We start from the raw sequence: 19,703 nt of genomic DNA, 5'->3' as shown, positions 1-19,703 counted from the left end.
GGGGCAGAGGCGACCTCTAGAGGAAGTTGGAGTTTATTAAAAATAGAAGCATTTTCAATACTGATTCATCATAATTTCAACTGTTCTAATGGCACCACAGTTTACTTGAAAGTGCCTCTTATAAATATTCTATCTCTCCTGACTTGAAATGTATCTTTTGTAACTTGTTTTTCTCTCCTAAAATGCTGCATTTTTCAACATTCAACTTTCAATTAAAAGTGGCCATATAAAAAAGTGGATACTGCTAAACAAATGGCCATTACTAAAGCTATTATTAATAAAGGTTTACCCACAAAAAGCAGCAGCAACAAGATATAGCAATACATTGTGGAAACATTACTAGAACAAGATTTCCCAATATTTGAATTTGACTTCCTGCAAAGGGGATTTCCTCTGTAGCAACACAATGACATCCACACATTTCACATTTCTGTGAGATTAGTGGTACAACCAGGGTTTTCAAACATTCAGTGATTTGGTCTAAAAGCTACCCAGTTTAAGGATTTGGACAATAAGAAGGGTTGTAGGGCAGTGGTGCAAGTTCATCTGAATATTGGCAGTGCATAAGGCTGTAATGTAACTGTAGAGTGAGCTGGATCAGCTAACAAAAAGAGACAAAAACATACTAGAGTGTTGCTTTCCCAATTCTTGTTTTTTTTTCTAAATAAGATGTTGGCCTGTAACACAAATGAAAGGATCATGTTGGTACTATTGTTTATTTTTGTTATTGTCAACATATCCAATGACCAAAGACTCCCCCTCGTATGTGTGTTGCTCTCAGCCCATCTTCTGAAGAAAGCTTTTAAAGAATCTTTGAAAACGTGAAAATAAAAAAGATCTTTTGACTTAAAAATAGCGATTGTTTTCAGATGTGGATTAATATACACATTTTTAGCTCTAGTGACAAATAGTGTATTGGAGGAACCCAGTACAAAGGTGTGGCTCCTTGATTGTTTTTAAGAGAGAGGCTGCTAGTTACAAAATGTTTTCCCACATTCTGTATTATTATCTTTCCATGCATTGTCTGCATGTGACAGAATAATTAGATGTTTCTTGTCATAGTTAACTTCTACCGCAAAGTGTTTGAGTACACAAACTTGCTGTAAAAAATATATATATATCACAAATTATATCAAAAGACATATTCTCAAAAGATTCTTATTGCTGTCAGCAAAAACTGAGAAACAACACGGATTTGTTAATGGGAATCAGATGATAACCCATAGTAAATCACAGTACAAACTGATACATAACATCCAGGTGGACTGGCTTAGACAACTGGGTGATATCAACCAAACCTGCTACACCTACTACTGTATGTTCCTCCCAGGTTGATTCAGTCTAAAATGTACCAGCCACCTCTAAGTTTATAAATGCCATGAAATAACTCACTAGCTTCCATGTATGATGGCGGTGTAGGTGCTGTAGGGAAGGGCAGGCCTCCATATCTAGTCTGGGCAGGTACGGGCTGGTAACCTGGGTAGGACGGCTGATGTCCGGAGGGAGCGAGTGGCTGCTGTGGCACGTTGACTACGGTGAGGGTGTTTCTCGCAGCTAGAGGTAAGTCGTAGACTGAGTTTGGCTTGAAAATAAGGTACCAATATTCTGTGATTTGTTGACTGAGAAAGTGTGCCACTACATAGTGAAACAAAAGATCAGGTTTTTGTTTAAAGGAAAGGTTTGACATTTTGGGAAATATGCTATTTGCTATTCACCTTCCCTGCTGTGAGTTGGTTGGCCCCTTAAAAGCTCACTAATTAACACTTTGCATTTTTTTTTTCTTTTTTTTTATCCGTACAAACACTAACGTGTAAAAACGTCAAATCACAGTTTTATGGGAGGTTATGTGCCAGATAACTGTTGGTTGGGACCAGTTGCCAGGCAACCAGTAGAGATTTTAGAAAGTTACTGGTCCTGCTGGCTGCCTGGCAACTGGTGGCGACCAGCAAATACCAGTATTTATGCTGAGCTATATTAGCTGGCTGCTGGCCGTAACTTTAAATTTAGCTTAGCATCCATAAATGAGAGTGGTATCATTCTTCTCATCTAACTCTCAGCCAGAAAGCTAATAATTGATTTCCCAAAATGTCCGACTAACCCTTTAACGGTGGTCGTTTGCGCACACACAGTAGTACATAAAAAAGGTTTGAGACTTAGTTGCCTTCACAAATAAACTGTAACCAAAAATGTGTCCTCCTTTGGGGCCTCCGGTTGCGTCCATTTTGACACTTCTTGTAGAACAGCAAGGAGCCACACAGCAGATGATGAGACCCACACACAGGATAACAGGAATAATAGACCCTAATATGCTTCCCAGAAGAATAGCAATATGGCTTATTTTTGTAATAGCTAGGCCTGCACTGAAAAAAGCTATTTTAATTTCTTAAAAATGCTCATATTGTTTCTAATCCTGTAAAAACAAATGTTCAAAACAGGAGCACACCTCGTACAGCGTTCTTGTTTTTCTTCAGTAAGACCGTGTTACTTTCACTGCAGCAGTACTTTCTGTCACAGTTTCCACAGCAGTATGGAGAGCCACATAGCTGAGTATCATGGTAGTAACCATCCGTCTCCCAGTAGCTGCTACAGTAATCAGCTGTAACATGTAAAACACAAGGTCACGGTGAAGAGTAGCGAGGGTGAGAGGTTAAGCACCTACACATCATTGATAAGATAAACAGCTAAACTAGTTGAAGATACATAAACAGACTTTAAAGCATGTGTCACTGCCAGAGAAGTTGTGAAACGGTGGCACCTGATAAGGAACCGATCTAACTTAATTGGGTCATATTGGTTTCATTTTGTGACTGATTGCGTATAACTGAGGAAGTCCCAACCAGCCTAAACCTGTGGAAAAAACAGCAAATTAAAACTCAGCCCATACAGCCGGGAGCAGGATCACACATAGAACACACTCAAGACTGGACAAGACACTTGAAACCGTAACTGCTATGATGTAGTGTAAGGAAATTACTCAACCTCTGCAGTGAGACTATTGTTTCACCCTGTCTATCTGTCCCACCCTATAGCAAGTAGGCCAACAGCATTCCTCATTTAATGACAAAGACTTGCCACTGACCCATTAATGACAGATTTTTGCAAAAGGGAGTGCAGCATTTAAAGAAATGTTTTGTTGTAAATCCTAGTACTGCTACGTTTTTCTTATGTGAGCAGGCCAAGACGGCAATATCAAAACAAACAAGACAAGAAATGTTGCATTTACATAGTATAGTCAAAATAAAACAAATAGCACACTAGCTGTGCTTCCCCTCTCTTTATGTGCACACGTTCAGTTCAAATGTACATTTTCTTCGCAAGGTTTTCATGGATTCGCCTTTATGGTAATAAAGGAAACCCATGAAATTGAAACCAACTTGTGTAGAATATCAGGCCACAGGTAGATCTGCTGTAGCACTGCTACAGTTCAGTTTCATTTCCATCTGTCACCACCCAGAGACAGATGACAACTTTACTACGTAGCACTGTAGCGTAAGGTCAGGCAATGCAAGACTAGATGACAACTTTCTATTTTGGCACTTTCCATCCACATTTCACAACTTCACCCCCTCCACACCCTCAATTAATGTACATCAAAATATAATTTTTATGATTATATTTTTAGTCATGTTAAGGCAAAGTCCAATTTTCCCTTTTACACACAGAAGTTAGCTCATTAATATAAAAAAAAAACTAAAATGATATTGGGTGTTGGTGTTCTGTTTTTATTCTAGGCTAAGATAAGTCAATTCTTAATGTACATGTCTTATACTACATGGCTCGACAGAGTAATTTAATTTACCCTCTTCACTAGGGTTGGGCATTGTTTTCATTTTAAGGATTTTGATTCCAATTCCGATCCTTCCTTTCGATTACAGTTCTTATCGATTCTCGATTCTAATTCTTTGAGAGGTAGAGTTGAAACGGGTTGCATGCTTATTTTACAGAGGAAAATTATATTTTGATTCAATGGTGATTTACAGTTTTTTTTCCAACATAAAATCAAGCCACACTAGAGCGCCGCTGGAAGTACAGTGGCTGGTACGGAAACCAAAACTTGCACGTGATCAGATTGGATTTTTTTTTTTTTAAACTATACCAATAAAAAAATGACGTCGTAATTTTTCAACCGGTTCTCAATGTCCAAAACCTATTCTCTTCTCTTATATCTGAGGGTCTAAAGATAGAAGATGCCATACATTGTACAGATTGTAAAGATACTCAGGGATAAATGTGATTTGGGGCTACACACATGAAATTTATATATTTTCTGTACCTTAGTCGTGTTATGTATTCATTTTTTTTAGTAATCTAATATTCTTTTTTAGTTGTCTTGTGTAGACATAAGTGCACTTTGAGTTATCACCATCTATTCTGAAAGTTCAATAAACAAAGTTGGGGGAAAAAGTATTCATTTTATTGAACTCTGCAGAAGTGGTGGGGCTTTAACAAAATAAGTAATCTACATATATTGTCAAAGTAGCATCAGTGACAATTACTCTTGGACAAGAAACAGATGGAACAAGAATACATCTCTGCTGGCATGTCTTTTATAAAGAACAACAATGGCTATAATCCACACACACAAATAAAACACTAACTAAAGTCACGTTGAAGAAACAACACCGACCAAAAGACTGAAATCACAGGCAGAGCACATTTATAAAGACAGATTTTACACAAAAGGCAAGGTTACAAGGAAGTACACAGACAAATCGCATGGCCGCTGTAAGAAACATATGCATATTCCTCACAAATGAACTGTTTTGCAAATTACAGATGTGAGGACATGTAGGCCCCTTTCATTAGCTGGCATGTCCTATATGTCAGCTTGTAAAAGCTTAGATGTGACTGAAGGTCATTCTCAAGGATTTACTAGTGATACTATGACCACAACCAAAGTCCAAATAGAAGAAGTTGAAAAGTCAGGGTGTCTCAAAAGGTCAATGTCTCGTCATATGAGCTGTGACTGCAATTCTCCAGTCAATTTAGCTAAACAGTTTTCAAGTCATTTCAGTTGTCAGAAAGCAAAAGTGGCAAAGCAGGGCAAAGAAGGCGTATTAGTTTAGTTAGTAAAACAAGAACAGACTACTTATTCAAACTTGACTGCTATGCCGGTGCAGTCAAATATAGGCAAAGGTGATCATTTCCACAATAAAAACACAACACTAAATACAAAATGATGACCTTTAAAGATTCATAACATGCACAGTTTGGGTTGTAACTAAAGTTGAAAGGCTGCATAATGTGGCAGGTTGAACTGAATGTAAGCCTTTATGATGACAGTCAAGTAAAAGTAACACGACACAATGTGAAACAGACAAAGCAAAAGTGCATGAATAACTACAAAATGAGATTTTAAAAAGGTAGAATGAGTAGAATTTGTCGGTTGCGGTTTGTAAAAGCAACTTTCAAAGTTTGCACCTCCTCCCCCGCTCAACGAGAGTTACGCTGCCTGGCAGCGGGTAAGGACAACTCCACAATCCCTCGCGTTTTGGAACAAGCTTTGACCGCTTTGGCGTTTCGCCTCGCTAAATGTGTGTTTTCTCTGCGCCGTTTGCCATTTCCGTAGCTTCCTCTTTGATGTGTGCTTATGATCTGGAATCTGGTCGCTACGTTTTTATAAATGTTGACGCCCAGAAACATCCCAAACACAGAGAAAAAGGAAGAAAATACAGGCAGGTTCTCTGCAGATGCAGATACAGAAACCACCACACACGTCTATTGGGCTACAAGTGATGATTGGGATTTTTGTATTTGTCAATACATTGTTTTTTTAGGAAAATCCTACTCATTGTGCCTTGAAACTGTTAATAATGACATGCACACTTAAGTTTGATACAAGTAATGTGGCTTAAAAGGCCCAATTGTTTCTTGCATTTTGTAAGTATAACATTTGTATTGTTTTGTGGATGTTTGGTTAATTAAAAAGAAAAAAAATACTCCTTTGGTTATTTCATTCAAAGCTGCCGATGCATTTCAGTTCAGATACGCGGTTATGTTGTAAGATGAAAACAATGAATGAAAACAACCTGAGAAAAAAAGGAGACATCACTTCAAGTGAAATCTCCCATTTACATGCACACATAAACATTTCCGTGTGCGAGGCTTATTTTGTTGAATTAACATGATGAACGTTCCCTTTTGCTGGAGGGTTAAAAAAAGACCCTTTATCTTAAAAGTTAGTCAACTGACAATAGCCAAGTTTCTATTCAATTGTCAAGCAAATTTGAAATGTGAATTAGGCAGGTTTCCATAAACTGCTTTTTGGTGATGGAACAAACAGCGGCTACAACAAAGTTTTGTCAGATGTCGACACTATAGGCTATGCCTGGTTGTAATCACCACCAGTGAAAATAGTAGCAGAAGTTAAGATTGCTAACTGGAAACAAAGCAAGTCGCCTTGGCCATCTAACCCATTTATGACAGAATCAGAGGGAACAGAGCGATCAGGAATTTGGTTTAATTGGACAGGTTTTAATTGTTCTTTGTATTGTATTGGCCATGTTTCATGATGTCCGGAAAGGAAGACACGTTAAGGGAATATTCTGCAAAGGCGTTTCCATATCCCATTTAGTGCAATAACTTTTTCTCAACAAAGGCAAAAACCACCTCAAGCGAGCGCAATTGAGGTTAAAGTTAATTCAGCTTTTCTAATGGAGTACTATAAAATGCGCATAAAAATATGTGATGGAAACCTGTCTAATGCATCCTTTCCATGTTACATCTTCTAGTGAGAAGTATTACACACTTTGGACTTGATTTGTTCCCAAATAACATATACAGCCTTATAAAGTACATAAAAAAAGGTTTAAAGCACTTTTATCAGTTTGAAATACTGGCAGAAAAGTAATGCAATTATGCCCGTGACTACCAAAAACCTTCCAAAGTTTGACCCCTGAGTCTAATTGCTATCCCTGTAGATGGTGAATGAAGAGGTCAGGCAGGTTTGGCCGGGGCATAGTATCGATGGGGACCAGGAGGGAGGTGCTGAGGCATGTTCAGAAGGCTGGAAAATGTCTACTCTTTTAAAAACGGACTCAGTAGTTTTATGTGTCATTTACCAAGATGATAATATGGAGCCTCTAAGAAATATAAAAAAAAAATAATAACAATCTCACCACTTCTATATTGTAAGTCCATGCAATACGAGCTGAGAGGTATCAACATTTTCACTTGGCAACTTGCACAACAACTACAAATGTGTCATAACATTCCCATATTTAACCACCCAAACACATGAATCAAGACACTTTTTGATTCAGATTACACATTTCCAGTTCTGCCAAGATTGAAAATTTTGCAGCACTTTTAAAGTGGCTAAGAGTGTGGCAGTACGGTTCATTATCCAGTCTAGGGTGGCGGAGCAACATAATCAGGGTTGTACGCTGGCTGGGCTTGGTAGCCTGTGGGTGGGAGTGGAGCGTTGGGCTGCGGCTGGACAGGAGGCTGCAGAGGGTACGCTGGCTGGCCGGGGGTGAATGCAGCCTGGCTGTAAGGCATCGGGTTGGGATGGAAGCCAGGACCGACTGTACACAAAAAGAAAACATGGCAGGATGAGGGGATGAAAGGGCTGAAAATGCTTCAACAGTAACCACAAGTTCAGTTCTGTCAAACAAAGTAACCATAAATGTTTCATTCCCTTTTTTACAAAATCCAGACATGACCAAACTTTATATCAGCAGCGATAATTCTACCTCGACTTCCGACTGATGGTATTCTGAAGCACCAAACTTGCATAATATTGTTTTTAAAGCTACAGTGTAATGTGTCATTATCCTGTCGTAAAGGGCGCTTTTATAAGTTTTTCTTTTCTTTTTTAGTATGCTGTGTGTTTTTAAAAGAAGAAGAAAAAAAGAGTGTATTAACTTTAGTTGGGAAATGAAGAACTTGGGTTCATCTACATGTTCATTTTAAGCATTAAGATGAATCTCTGAGAGTGAAGGCTGTCAGAACAAATTCAAACTCGTTGTTTACCACTTTCAGAAAGTTGTAGTGGTTACTGTTAAAGTTCAGCTGGTCTTCAAAGGTGCAGTGTTCATTTTGCGAGCTGATTCTGATTGATTTTTAGATAGTTGTTTGACAAACATGTTCATTAGTTTTTGTTACATTTTAGTCATTTGAGTTTTGTTAGTTTTAGTCTAATCCAGTTTGTCATTCCCAGTTCATCGATGGCTGAACATTTCCTCATAGCTCACAAAGGCCACTTTTTATTTAGTGTCTTGTCAACAAATGCGATTTATCATTGTTTCTGTTAACAAAATAAATACTGGTAGGGTGTTATAAAAATGGAAGTTGTCCCAGGCTGTAGTCACAATCACACTTGCAGCATTGTCTAGGTTATAAAAAATCCACACTCACTGGCTTCCTGATATGTTGGTGGTGGTGCAGCTATGAACGGTTGCCCATGGTAGGGTGATGTTGGCATGGGCTGCGCTCCGTAGCCCTGGGGCATGGGCTGGGCTCCGTAGCCCTGGGGCATGGGCTGGGCTCCGTAGCCCTGTGGCATGGGCTGGGCTCCGTAACCTGGCTGCACTGGTGCGGGGTGGTAGGGTTGATACTGGGCCCCCTGGTAGGACTGAGGCTGCCCAGGAGTTGCAGTTGGCTGCTGGGGGTACTGCGGAGGAGCGCTGGTGACCACTGTTGTGTGGGTGGTGGTAGTTAACACAGCTGTAAGCAAAATCAACACAGAAACACATTTAAAATACGGATGATATAAGATAGGTAGGAGGTCCAATCACAGTCTCAGTTGAAGTGATGGGAGGTTATGCAGAGCAATGAATAAATGAAGGACTAAATTAAAACAGCTTTGACTAACAAAAGCAAATGGTCTCAGCTGATTGTTTGGTAAACTGGGAAATCATGATTTAATGCTGGTTAACATGGTAAATGAGACCAGTAAGAGTTGACATACCAACTAACAGCAACATAAAACTGCCCAAAATAACATGCAGAGTAAGTCACAAGGTTGACCAGCATTAATTTCCAAAGCGTGACCTCCACCACCAATTACACAGAGAATTACAAAATGGTGTAAACAAAGTATTACACCATTACAACAAAAGAGAAGTCCAGATATCATACAGTTAATAAATTTGTTTGTTCCACAAGCCAACCAATGTTAGCACTAGTTTACACACTAAAATCTCTCTTAACAGTTTCCTCTGACTGCCCAGCTGCCAAAATCCAGACAAGAGAAGAAAAATGTTCAGTAAGTCAACTTCAGCTAATTTCTTGTTAGGGCACGATTATGCTCCGGAACGGGAACGTACACGGACAGCTGCCGCCCCCACGGGCGCATAGTAGGACTGTTTATACTATCTGCTTGGAGGACGGTATAATTTCGGCTTTACACAAATTAAGCTTCATGAGCAGCAGTGTGTGCTTTTTGGACATTTTTTGCCCTGAGCCAGTTCATGTTTTTCTATAATTGTATTCGTAGTAAATATTCTCATAAGAAGAAACTAGAATTTCACATAAGATAGTAAAGGATAGGGATGGTTAAAAAGTTATCTACCAAGGAAACTAAACATGATTTGGTCACAGCTTTTAAAAAAAAAAAAAAAACTTCAGCATGTTTTGTTACTTGCTAAATTGATATAAATGTATAGAAATACCACCCTTGCAGGGATTCTAATGTTTCCAATTTAAGTGTAAATTCTGAGGAAAGGTGTGTGTGTGTGTGTGTGTGTGTGTGTGTGTGTGTGTGTGTGTGTGTGTGTGTGTGTGTGTGTGTGTTTGTCAGTCACTCCCCCACCATATGGTAGTGGGAGTCATCATGACCACTTGCTCTAAATGACGTGACATGGTCTTGAGTTTTCCCCCATTGTGGTTGTTGTGGAAACAATGAGTCACAAGAGGTGGAGCTCTCACATTCCTGGATGTGATCCCAGCCTGCAACAGCCAAAGTCGGGGAATCCTCATTCTTTTTAGCCTAGTGCTCTCTCTGCCAGAGCTGAGTCGCTGCATGGCAAAACCTGAACCAGCTGGCTGTAAAAAGCAAACTGACAGGAATGGCCAGGGTAGTATTGACAACGGTGTACGACAGTGCCAATACAAAACAAACAGATAAGTGATATCAAGTCTAAGCACTGGGATGACAAATGAGCAAAAGTAGAAATCTAGCAGCAGAAACACTGAGTTGGAGTATTATAGAGACATAAACTTGAGCTAAATCCACCCTGATGTAATTGAGGAAACAGGATGCAGGCTGTCTTTCTGTGATTGCACAAAGCTCATAAAAAACAAGGCGTGGAAAGATTTTTCCCTGGTAATGTGCATTACTAATGTAAACAGTTTGTAAAGGTGTCTGTCGCCAAACTAAAAATATCAAAACCATATAACCAAAACATACTATACTTGCAAAAATAATATTCTGTTCATCATATGCATGAGGTTCAATGTCTTTGAGTCTCTCTGAAAGATTACTCAAACTTTTAGTAATGAATGACATTTGGTTGCAGAGGCAAAGAAAGAATTCATCCCATATTGTTATGATCTAGATCTGAGATGTAGATGGAACTATGAAAGACCGAAGCTTGGATGAAGCAGGGCCATAAAGCTACTGTAAGCTTACTTTGGGTAGTAAGACTTAATGATAGGGGGGCTTTCGCACATTAAGACCGGTTGAGTTTGATTCTTACGTCTTATCTCAAAAAATCTTGAATTCTTTAACTTAAGTGTCTGCTGCTCAGAGGCATACAGGACCTGCATATAAGGCAACAAGGATGCAAATCACAACTCTGTAGCAGAAACATGAAAATAAAGTATGTGTTCATGTTAATAGTATGATATTAAAGAATACAAGATCATTTAAACTTATATTATTAGGAATGAGGCCGGCGATTTTCTGTATTTCTGTTATTGTGAACTAATCCCAGTCCGTGGTGCTCAGCTGGAAGCCCATTGGTTCCTACTGAAATGTAAATCTTTAAAGTGCTCATATTATGCTCATTTTCAGGTTCACAATTGTATTTAGAGGTTGTACCAGAATAGGTTTATGTGGTTTAATTTTCAGAAAATACCATATATTTGTTGTACTGCACATTGCTGCAGCTCCTATTTTCACCCTGTGTGTTGAGCTCTCTGTTTTAGCTACAGAGTGAGACATCTCACTTCTGTACCATCTTTGTTGGGAGTCGCACATGCGCAGTAAGTACTGCTAGCTTGTCAGTTGCAGAGTATGAGGGAGTGCCATGCTAGCAGCTAGGCGAGCATTATAACATGCATTACAAAGTGACGCACGTTCATCACGGAAGCAAAAGCTGGACTACAACAGAGCTGTTTGGAGCAGTTTGTGAACAGTGTTTTCTCTGGAAGATGGTAAGTCCCGTTGGGGTGGACTTTGGGCTTTTTCACTTTGTAAACCTATAATGTGTACAAAAAGATATATAACACAATAAAGGAAAGGGGGAAAGCCAAAAAGCACAATATGAGCACTTTAACAACACATAACGAATAAATAGTTTAATTTTTTCTAAAGGGCAAAGCTTTTTCTTAAACAGCTGGGCACTGTAGTATTTAGTAAACAAGGGTCAAACAGGAGTAAGTTTGTGTATTTGTTGGAGAGTAATTTTAGTCACAGGTTTGGTGCACTAGTGAGTGTGTATGGCAGCAGGATGTAGTGTATGTTGGATCGACACAAATTATAAAATGGGTAGCTGAAATCAAGCAATCTGATTGGTTCATAGCCATGGTATAATCACCATATACAATGGCTATGATGTCTAATTACTTTACATAATAAGTATCACTGCGGGAAAAAAAGTTAGACTAACAAACTGATAGCTGGTGCTACGGAGGGAAGATGTTCATCTGCACACACTGCTATGACACCGAGCTGGTTTTAAAATCGCTTTATAACACTATATTTAGAATATTTTCACCGCTTTAGCTTGCTATCAGACAGCCCTTTCTGACAGGGAACTGAAACCGTTATGTATTCTCTCAAATCCACCAGACTCTATTGACAAAAACAGCAATTTTACCTTGCAGAAGATGGGAGTTGCTCTACCGCTGCATCAGTTGTATGAATTTATTTAGCATTAAACAAAACAAATAGCCTATGCTAGCTGCTAGTGTAGGCTAACATTACCTGCACTGCGTTCCATGGCAACCGCCGGTACGTGTAGGCAGAAAACCAGCCCAGGAGGGCCTATTTTATTGTGAACATGATTATTTATTAATAAACATCTAAATAAATTAGAATGTGGCTTTTATTTTCATATTGATATACTTGATGACTGTTTTATAAAAGAATAGCTCACTTTCCCTTAGCTGTGATATAAGCACAACATACCACGGCCTGTCGTGAGCTATGGCTTAAATAAACTACATTGCCCTTGTTCTTGGTAAATAAGAAACATGTCCCTCCGTGCAATGCTGTGATACATGCATGTGTTTACCACACAGGAATGAGCCATATAAGACTGGCTACACAGACAATACATGTTAATATGATCAATTGATTAATGGTTTTGGTATTACTCTTTTTTAAGGGATTTGTTGACAATAACAATATACATACAAACCATAGATTTCCATAGAGCTGTTTTAAACATACACGGCTGGTTTTTATCACATCTATGACTTAATTCATAGCATTGAAAATGAACAGGCCCCTACTTGTTTAACAGCAGGATAAATTAAGTAAGGGCGTGATCTTTCCGGTGATGGAACTACAGTAGTGTTCAAGTTTGGCATAAACTCCAAATAGCAAATATCACTGATGACCATACTGGGTCATCAACACTGCTCACCACAGAAGATCACTAAAAAGCCAAGTAACACTGCACTGCATGCATAATGATAACAAACACAAATGTCAGGAACTTCACAGCTCTGGACAGAGTTTACTTCATTGAATAAAGTACTTCTTTGTGTCACATATCCCAGTGATTTTGGGAATGTTCTGTGTCTCAATGTCTGTGCTATTGGTAAGACTAAATTACTGCAGTAATGAAAGTCATGTGGTGGGTGGGCCAACAGACCTGAAATGAGTCCACTGATGTTCAGTTTTCAAAACCAGACGGACAAATACTCCAACACACTGGAAACCAAGAGTCTGGCTTCTTCATTAAAACAAACCCCCAAAAAATCTGACACTGCATTTTATGTAGGTAGGAGAGGGGGGGGGCCAAAAAAAAAACAACAAAAAAAAAAATTTTTTTTTTTTTTTTTTAAGGAAAAAAACAAAATTTTTTTAAGTTTTTTTAGGAAAAAAAAAAAAAAAAAATGTTAAAAAAAAAATTAATTTTTTTTTTTAAAAATTTTTATTTTATAAAAAAAAATAAATGATACAAAAAATTGGTTAATTTTTATTTTTTGTTTTTTAGGAATATGTAGTGACATGTTGCTTGAGCACATAAAATTTTCCCAGGAACAAATTTTAAATTTATTTTAATTAGCAACTAATATACTAATTGTTTTCTTGACTAACTGATTCATTTGTTTGGTCCATAAAATGTCATAAAATGTTGACAGATGCCCATCACAATTTCCTAGAGCCTAAGTCGACATATTTTTGCTTTGTCCTGCCCAAAATTCAAAACCCCAAAAATGTTTAGTTTACTTAATAACGGATTAAGAAAACCAGTAAATATTCCCATTTAAAAAGCTGGAACCAGTGAATGTATATCCGTAATCTTCATAAAGAATCTGTCTTAAGTATCTTTGAGGAAAAGGTCACAAATTACTAATTCTTAATACACCCTTTTTTTGCAACTGATTTTAAGTTGATTTTCACAATACTGTTGAAAGGATTAAACTGTTATTTAGCATCTTAAATCGTTCATTTAAAGTGGCCATATCATGCTCATTTTCAGGTTCATAATTGTATTTTGAGGTTGTACCAGAATAGGTTTACATGGTTTAATTTTCAAAAAACACCATATTTTTGTTGTACTGCACATTGCTGTAGCTCCTCATTTCACCCTGTGTGTTCAGGTCTCTGTTTTAGCTACAGCGTGAGGCACGGCATTTCTTTCCCATCTTTGGTGTAAGTAGTTCTTTTGTAGATTAGGGTGAACTTGTGTGTGTTGTAGCAGTGTTTTGGCGGTTAGCCACCTCATTCTCAATGGCAAAACACTGCTACAAAACACACAAGTTCACTCTAATCTACAAAAGAAATTGTATAGAACTACTAAGCTACAGGTCCCTCGTCTGCAGGTATTCCACACAAAGTTGTTTAGAAGAAGTCTCCCGACTAATCCTGCCTTGTACTGACCGAAGTTGGAGAAACAGCTATCTGATGTGGTATTAGCTAAAGTGGTTAGCACACACCAAATGTTTCGGCCGATGACATAGATAGATTTTTTTTCCAAGTTTGTATGTGTGTGGAAGCACCAGAGACACAAAATAACACCCCAAATCCCAGAAAAAGTGATTTCTTTCATAATATGGGCACTTTAAGGAAAAGAGTCAGGTGGGGTTGAAAGTAGGAGTACATTTGTTTTCAGGGTTAGGTTCAGTCTGCAGAGAGAATGCAGCAAATGGTGACATGATAGTACCATAAACACTGATGTTATTTTTTTTTACATAAAAGATGGTATGAGTTATTGGCAGCGGCATCAATGAATGGATAATGGATAATATTTTTTACTTCCCTTTGGCACCTATTTAAGTTTCTGTTCATCCTACACCTGTTCAACACCTTCTTTGTTAACCTATGTTAACCTGTTCAAGTAGTTCCTCATGCCACCTTGTCATTAAGAAAGCTGAATTACCCCTTATCTTTACCTAGCAGGTACTGTAGCAGCAACTACTACTTGTCACTCAATCTTAGGCAAAGTGACAAACAGCGACGAAAGCCACGACATGAAATCCGCACTCACACGGGTCCCGTGAAATATGACAGCTTCAGTTTATTGGAAAATAGCATTGTGGACACTGAATTTGATTAATTTACTGTTTATCAGACCCCAGATGAGACAAGAAGCTAACGTCAGCGAACACTGCGGTGACGGTCCCTCTGCCTTTGACTCCCCGCTGCAGGAGACGCTGTATTCCTTCCGACACGTTGTATTAACGTTACTGTTTCAAAACCGATTTCCAGGTTAGTGGGGGTGCATACCACTAAAAACCAATATGAAAAACGTAGCTAGTAATGTTCACTCAGCATTTTGTTTTGGTGTTAAACTGTGTGTAAAATGAGCGGTGACGTCAAATCACCAGTTTCAGGTAATGGCACCCTACGGACTACGGTACCGTCTATTTGCTGAATGGTTTCAAGCTAACGGTCGGTAGCTAACGTTAGCAGATAAGCCTGTTGACAGCGACGTTATTGTTCATATTTTGGTACAATGTTTCTGACCGTAGTAGTGGTCATAGTGACTGAAAGTGTGATGTGAGATGCTAAAAAGAAACTACACGCCGTTTTCAGGTAACGTTAACATTTTGATTGTGTTTGGTTTTTATTCCAGTGCATTTTTTGTTAACAGAGACTGAGAGTCCATTTTATTTATTGTTTTTGGTTGTTTTGTTCATTTATTGTGGATATTTAAAATGTATTCCAGTTCTAGTGTTAAATATTCTTTAGAAATAAAAGTTTATTGATCTTTGAAAAGGTGTACCTGCATTATTATGCCATTATCATTATATTAGATGAAAATGGTCTCTCAACGACAATATTATCATTTATCGCAATAATTTCTGGGACAATTTATCATCCAGCAAACTTTGTTATCGTGACAGCTGACAGGCCTAAGTGCCACACACAGATACAAAAATGTTTGCATCCAGATCTCGGTGCCTACTACTTTAAGTCTACCAAATCAATAAATCACACCCCAGCCTGTTTCGAGCTCCTAAAACATTAGCCGTTGTGAATATTAAGGCGGTCAAAATCCTGGCCAAAAGACTAGCTGTCAGTTCTGCATCTAAAAAGCATAATCAACCACAACAGACGGATTACATTGCTAGTGGAGGGATACTTACGTCTTGGCTTGCGGCACATCTTGTACAGGCAGCAGCAGGGACAGACACAGCAGCAGATGAAGATGAGCAAAATAGTGATGGAGCCACCAATACCAAAGATCATGGGCATTGGTGAGGAATAACTGCCAAAGGTAACACTTAAAAAAGAAACAAAGAAAAAATCATGCACAACAATATTTTTGTTGCTATTACCTCCCTGGTACAGAATAATAGACAACAATATTAATTTATTTAGCACTCATACCACTAATGATAGGAAATGTTATTAATACACAATATTTGTCATGACAACTATGCATTCTGCAATTATCACAACTGGAAAACACAAATACATACATTGTATAATTACATAAATACAGCATATTACCCAGTTTATAAAATTCCCTTTCTTGTTGTCTTTGCTGATTAAATGGACATCAGGTATGTAGCTGAACATATTTTATTAATCTGTTATGTTAAAGGAGACTTCTGCTGCAAGCTGCAGTTGATTCACACATTAGCTTCATGTCGGTGGTCGTGCACCGGAAGACACTACTTGTTGTACTAGTTTCCTGTTGCTTGACTGCATGATCTTTGCATAACAGGCTGCAACAACACATCTCTACTGAGGTTACACAGGGACAACGAGGAACTGTAGTTAGAGGCAATTTACCATCTATTACAGAATAAAAATAGAATACCAGTCATCTTGTTTATCCTCAGGAAACCGCCAGAAAGAGTCTTTACAGCAGTACCGGTTGAAACAGCTACCACAGCAAAACGAGTATTTATCGCATCTTTTGAATGGTTGATTATTGAAGGCCTGACAGTCCTGGTCGTCTGCTGTAACAGAGCAGAGAGGGGCAGGAAAGGTTAGCCTCGCTACCACTCGAGACAATGATGTAGTGGTGACGAACTGCCAGAGTGGGTAAAATAGGATGAAAGAAAATGTATGCATGCCTCAACTCACAAAGGCATCACTGCTAACTTTAAGAGTTAATATTTTGGTTTGATGGTCTAGGTCTTGAGCAATCCAATTAAACTGAAACAATTAGTCCATTAATCTATTAATCAATGGACAGAATGGTACAGGGAGCTATTTTTGACTAATTGTTTTTTTTGGGGGAGGGGTTTCAAGCACTTCTCCACAGCAATCTTCTCCAATGTGTGTGTGTGTGTGTGTGTGTGTGTGTGTGTGTGTGTGTGTGTGTGTGTGTGTGTGTGTGTGTGTGTTTTGCTGCCTTTTCTTTATATGTTAATGAACTAATATAGTTTGGTTTTGGACTGTTGGTGGAACAAAAAAAAACGAATGTGAATTTGTGGCAGGACCTTGAACATTGTAATGAACGTTTTACACTGATTTCTGACATATAGACAGAATAACTAATTGGTAATCAGAACAATACTTCGTTGCAGATGTACAGTCTAATTAGGCTAATATCTGTAATGCAATAATTTTGCAACGAATCCCATATTCATGAAAGTTAAACGGTTGTTTTTCTTACAACTGTATAGCTAGTTGTTGATTCAACTCTGGTGTATTTCGTTATTCTGACGTGTATTTGTAATATTTTGTCCACCTTTATTTTTTTTATCAATAAGGGTTATTGTCATCTTCACAAGTAACGGTAACAGCACTGCAATGTATTATGGATGTTTTATGAAAAGACAAAACGTAATTTGTATTTAAAATTATCAGATATTGGACAATAGCTATAGCTAGGATATAGAAAATATCAAAACATTGACAACGACCATTGAGCCACGTTAAATATCTCGGTGTGTTGACCGAATCATAAAAAAAAGATGGACGTGGATCCGGTTGACTCCCAATTTGCAAGTTGAAACAAGCTAACGTTACAATATTAAAACTATGTTTGGACAGCAAACGGCCACTCTAATAGACACTCCAGCTCTAAGTTGCGAGGCTAACGTCACTGACATCGCCCCGGATTTTGGTCTGTTTGAGCCCCGGTTTCTAGCTAACTGAGCATACGTTACTGCAGTAAAGGAAATGTGAGAGACAAAGAACTAAACAACGACCGTTTAGACATTAAAAAGGAAAACTCACCAGATACACAAGTGGCCAGGACCGCACATAAAGCAAACACAACAACACTGGGCAGGCCTGACGCCATGACTACTTCAAGACTCCTAGAAACGATTCTCCTCCGACCGTCTGATCTGACCCATAGATATGAACCGAGCTGCCGCTGCAAAGATCGTCTATACACCTTTACGTCACTCAGTCGAAGACCCGCCCATGTTCCGGGTATCGATTTAATGTTCTTACAATACCATTCTATTTATTTGTTTTTTTACTTTAACATTGTGTCTTTTTATAAAAGTTTAATTACTACACTAAGCATGTTTTCCATAAGGTAACCCTTAGTGAAGAAATGCATTATGTCGGGAGCTGTGGTGTCCTTTCTCCGAGACTTAGCTGGAAAATGAGCTGCTGGGCCCCTGTCAGCCCCCGAGTCCTCCCTGTCTCTTGTGCAACTGTAACTCTGTACATTTAAGTACTGGGGTGGAAGAAGTAGCCTACTCAGATCTTTTATTGTAGCCTACTGGTAATACCACATACCACATGCTACATAGTGCATGTGAAAGTGTGAAACCCATGCGTCTAGATTTCCAGTGAAACCCTCAATTATGCACATATTCTCTTAATGATAATTTGTCTGGACTCTAGAGGGCAGTGTTGGATCGATTATAAAATGTTACAAAAAAATCTTAAAAGACAATTTAACTGCTGTTTTGTAAATTCTTTCCCCCATGCACCGTTGTCCATTTATGCATGTTTAATGTATGTACCACTAGACACAGACACACACACACACACACACACACAACTCAAATCTAACACATTTTGTTTATATTCTTGATATTGTTGTTGTTGTTCATATTACTGTTTGATCACTATTATGTAGTGATGTTATTATATATATGGACACACCTTCTCATTCAATGTGTTTCCTTTATTTTCATGACTATTTACATTGTAGATTCTCACTGAAGGAATCAAAACTATGAATGAACACATATGGAATTATGTACTTAACAAAAAAGTGTGAAATAACTGAAAACATGTCTTATATTTATTTATATGGTGTTCTCTCAATGAGCTTCATGAGGTAGTCACCTGAAATGGTTTTCACTTCACAGGTGTGCCTCAGGGTTAATTAGTGGAGTTTTCCCCTTATTAATGGGGTTGGGACCATCAGTTGTGTTGTGCAGAAGTCAGGTTGATACACAGCCGACAGCCCTATTGGACAACTGTTAGAATTCATATTATGGCAAGAACCAATCAGCTAAGTAAAGAGAAACGAGTGGCCATCATTACTTTAACAAATGAAGGTCAGTCAGTCCGGAAAATTGCGACAACTTTGAATGCGTCCCCAAGTGCAGTCGCAAAAACCATCAAGTGCTACAACGAAACTGGCTCACATGAGGACTGCCGCAAGAAAGGAAGACCAAGAGTCACCTCTGCTGCTGAGGATAAGTTCAACCGAGTCACCAGCTTCAGAAATCGCAAGTTAACAGCAGCTCAGATTAGAGACCAGATGAATGCCACACTTAGTTCTAGCAGCAGACACAGAACAACTGTTAAGAGGAGACTGTGAGAATCAGGCCTTCAAGGTCAAGTAGCTGCTAGGAAACCACTGATAAGGAGAGGCAACAAGCAGAAGAGATTTGTTTGGGCCAAGAAACACAAGGAATGGACATTAGACCAGTGTGTGTGTGTGTGTGTGTGTGTGTGTGTGTGTGTGTGTGTGTGTGATGATGCTGAG

The 19,703-nt window shown here is 38.6% G+C and overlaps 1 protein-coding gene and 1 pseudogene across 1 annotated transcript; both read right to left on the bottom strand.

Annotated features, from left to right (window-relative positions):
* Nucleotides 1–542: 542 nt before the first annotated feature.
* On the bottom strand, nt 543–3,821 carry LOC120556775 (annotated as a pseudogene).
* A 571-nt stretch (nt 3,822–4,392) lies between these two features.
* Nucleotides 4,393–18,125, bottom strand: LOC120557365 (protein shisa-5-like). The gene is made up of 5 exons (XM_039797627.1): nt 17,981–18,125; nt 16,611–16,752; nt 15,931–16,067; nt 8,359–8,667; nt 4,393–7,526 (listed from the first exon to the last, which is right to left on the bottom strand). Exons 1-5 carry the CDS (start codon nt 18,045–18,047, stop codon nt 7,351–7,353), a joined length of 831 nt encoding a protein of 276 aa, XP_039653561.1. The 5' UTR covers nt 18,048–18,125; the 3' UTR covers nt 4,393–7,350.
* Nucleotides 18,126–19,703: the final 1,578 nt, after the last annotated feature.

Source organism: Perca fluviatilis, chromosome 4, assembly GCF_010015445.1.
Source record: "Perca fluviatilis chromosome 4, GENO_Pfluv_1.0, whole genome shotgun sequence".
Lineage (NCBI taxonomy): Eukaryota > Metazoa > Chordata > Actinopteri > Perciformes > Percidae > Perca > Perca fluviatilis.
The sequence above is the reverse complement of the archived record's forward strand: the minus strand, read 5'-3'. Positions and strand labels throughout refer to the sequence as shown.